The sequence below is a fragment of the Histoplasma capsulatum genome, genomic scaffold, assembly GCF_000149585.1.
Source record: "Histoplasma capsulatum NAm1 scaffold_8 genomic scaffold, whole genome shotgun sequence".
Taxonomy (NCBI): Eukaryota; Fungi; Ascomycota; class Eurotiomycetes; order Onygenales; family Ajellomycetaceae; genus Histoplasma; species Histoplasma mississippiense.
In genome coordinates this window covers 493,079-495,376 of record NW_001813975.1, presented here as the reverse complement: position 1 = coordinate 495,376, position 2,298 = coordinate 493,079, and the positions used below count along the sequence as shown (strand labels likewise).

Genomic DNA, 2,298 nt, shown 5'->3' with positions numbered 1-2,298 from the left:
GCATGCGCCGGGAGGAGTTCAAAGATACATCGGGTAGCCGAGGTGGCCTTTAAATTCAAGGAGCTAGAAAGTGGAGGATAGAGGAAAATATGGCGACGGCTTCTCCCCCTATCTACTTTGCACCGCAGCGTAAAGAATGTCTCTCCCAATTGGGCAAATTTTGACAACTATTGTTTTTGATCATTTCTATTCCTTATTGGCGAAATTTTCGGCCCAAGTGGTTCGAATGATGGGATACGGCTTATAACATCTCGTGGACATAAAAAGAAAGTTCTTCTCTTTCTATGGTTTGGCTGCTGCAGACATCCTTTCATTTCACTCAGTTGCGTCGAGACTTGAGGGCCCGGATTTTAGTTGCTGCTTCATTAGTCTAGCAGTGTAACCATGATTTCTCCAACGATCTCTATAGAAGGGGTTGAGTTGACTTGTTTTCTCGCCAGTGAGTTGTTGGAAGTCATCTTTTGGAGGAACTCTTTTTTTTTTTTTACTGACGTCAATAGCATACGCGGGTACACGGCACAGGATTTTACTCTGATCAACTGAGATAAAATTGAGAATCAGATATCCCAAGGCCATTCGAAATCATTGATCGCCCTCTGCTCGTAGTCCATAGATACATGCGGTGTAGAAAATACATCGTAGGTCCGCCCAAACATCCGCAGTTTGTCTTTTCTTTTTCTATGCTTTGCAGCCAATCCCCACACAGACACCCTAGTCACCGGGAGTGTCCCATAGCGCTTCCGCGTTTCCAATTACGTCCCATATCTGTGCGTTTTGCCTGTCAGCCTAGCCTAGACCTCCCTCCTTGGCAATTTGGCATCTCGAAGGCGTGCTCAGATCCATGTTTCACATTCGTCCATTGTCGATTCTTGTAAAAAAAAAGCAAAAAAAAGAGAATTATAAGAGGCCAAAAAAGATATCGGGATCTCTCTGCCTTTGCCATTTTCCGCGGGGGTGACTTCTCCGCTGTCGGTGAGTATCTGTCTGCCCTAGGGGGCGGAGGCAAACATTTCCACAAGAGACATTTTATGGAGACAGGAAGTCGGACAAGGAGAAAGCCACTGCTTTCCCTCATTAACCTCGAGTCTCCACTAGCTTCCGAAGAAGAGTGGAACAGTCAACGCGCTCGGAACTTTGGGAGTCGGAAGCAGCCTCAATCTTTTCACATATCTCTGTTGATTTGTCCAGGGACCCAGTTAAGAATATCAGCCCAATCAACAATTGACTAAATGGCGTCATTCAGATAACCCAACCAACTAGCTTCCCACTTCCTTTTGATATAAAGTAGTGGAGAAAATCAGGCCCGTAGGGGCGATTTCGTCATTAGTTCCCAACTGCGTGGGAGAGGCCTGGAGCCATAAACTCACCAGACCAAGAGACTTGACTTCCGGCACCGCTCCCCGCCTCATCCACATCGAAGCCAGCGGAATAGCACAAAAACTGCTGTTCCGCCTGAGTGCGTGCCGACCATGTAGTAGCTGTACGGAGTATACACAGTGTACTTACTCCGTACAAAGGTCCACAGACAGAAAACGCTCGTTAACAGCCGCCATGACCTGGTATGTGCACAAGCCACAAATGAGCTTGGCGGGGTTTGTTCAATTGCTGACTAACCATATTTGTAATATATTATAGGCCACTAGGGCAAAAGAGCTCAATCACCACCAGCGCCGTGGTGATAGAGGGTACAGAGAATGTGTGGAGGTCACGTGCGGTAGGATTGCACCGCACAGGTGGGGCACTCTCTCCGATAAGTAATCAACGAGCATTGGTGGTTTCATACTACTTTGTTGTCTCTTAAACAACTAGTTTGTCCCATTTTCTCCTCTCCTTCTGTTTCTATTCTATCCTATTGGGAGAAGCTTGTGCTTGAAGCATTGGGATGAGATGAAACTGGGACGGAGATTTGTTATCCCGTTCCATCCCGCTCCATACTTCAATGATACATTCTGCCTGGGACAAACTTGTGCTTGAAGAATGAGACGGGATGGAACTAGGGCGGGATGGCGGGTCTACGAGTCAGTGACAACCGTGCCAGCACGTTCTTCTTCTTTCTCCCTCTCTCACACACAACCGGCGTAGGTTTACTCGCGTGATTCAAGCGTTCGAAGCACCCTGTGAACATCAACACGTTTTCCGTGCTATAACCTTAGAAGTGACCAAACTATTACTATGGCCGTGCTGTTTTGCAATATTCTAAAACTTCAATGATTTCTTTTTGTAATTTTATCTGTCGTTGCCCCAAATCACATGTTAACATGGGAAAGAGATACCCTCAGGTTCAACCCACGTCGCTCA

General features: G+C 46.7%; 1 protein-coding gene across 1 annotated transcript; it reads left to right on the top strand.

Moving 5' to 3' along the window:
• Positions 1-1,028: 1,028 nt before the first annotated feature.
• On the top strand, positions 1,029-1,758 carry HCAG_07142 (predicted protein; the record flags this gene model as incomplete). The annotated part of the gene is made up of 3 exons (XM_001537670.1): positions 1,029-1,174; positions 1,526-1,559; positions 1,636-1,758. The coding sequence occupies 3 exons, from the start codon at positions 1,029-1,031 to the stop codon at positions 1,756-1,758; spliced, it is 303 nt and encodes a 100-aa protein (XP_001537720.1).
• Between the last annotated feature and the right edge of the window lie 540 nt (positions 1,759-2,298).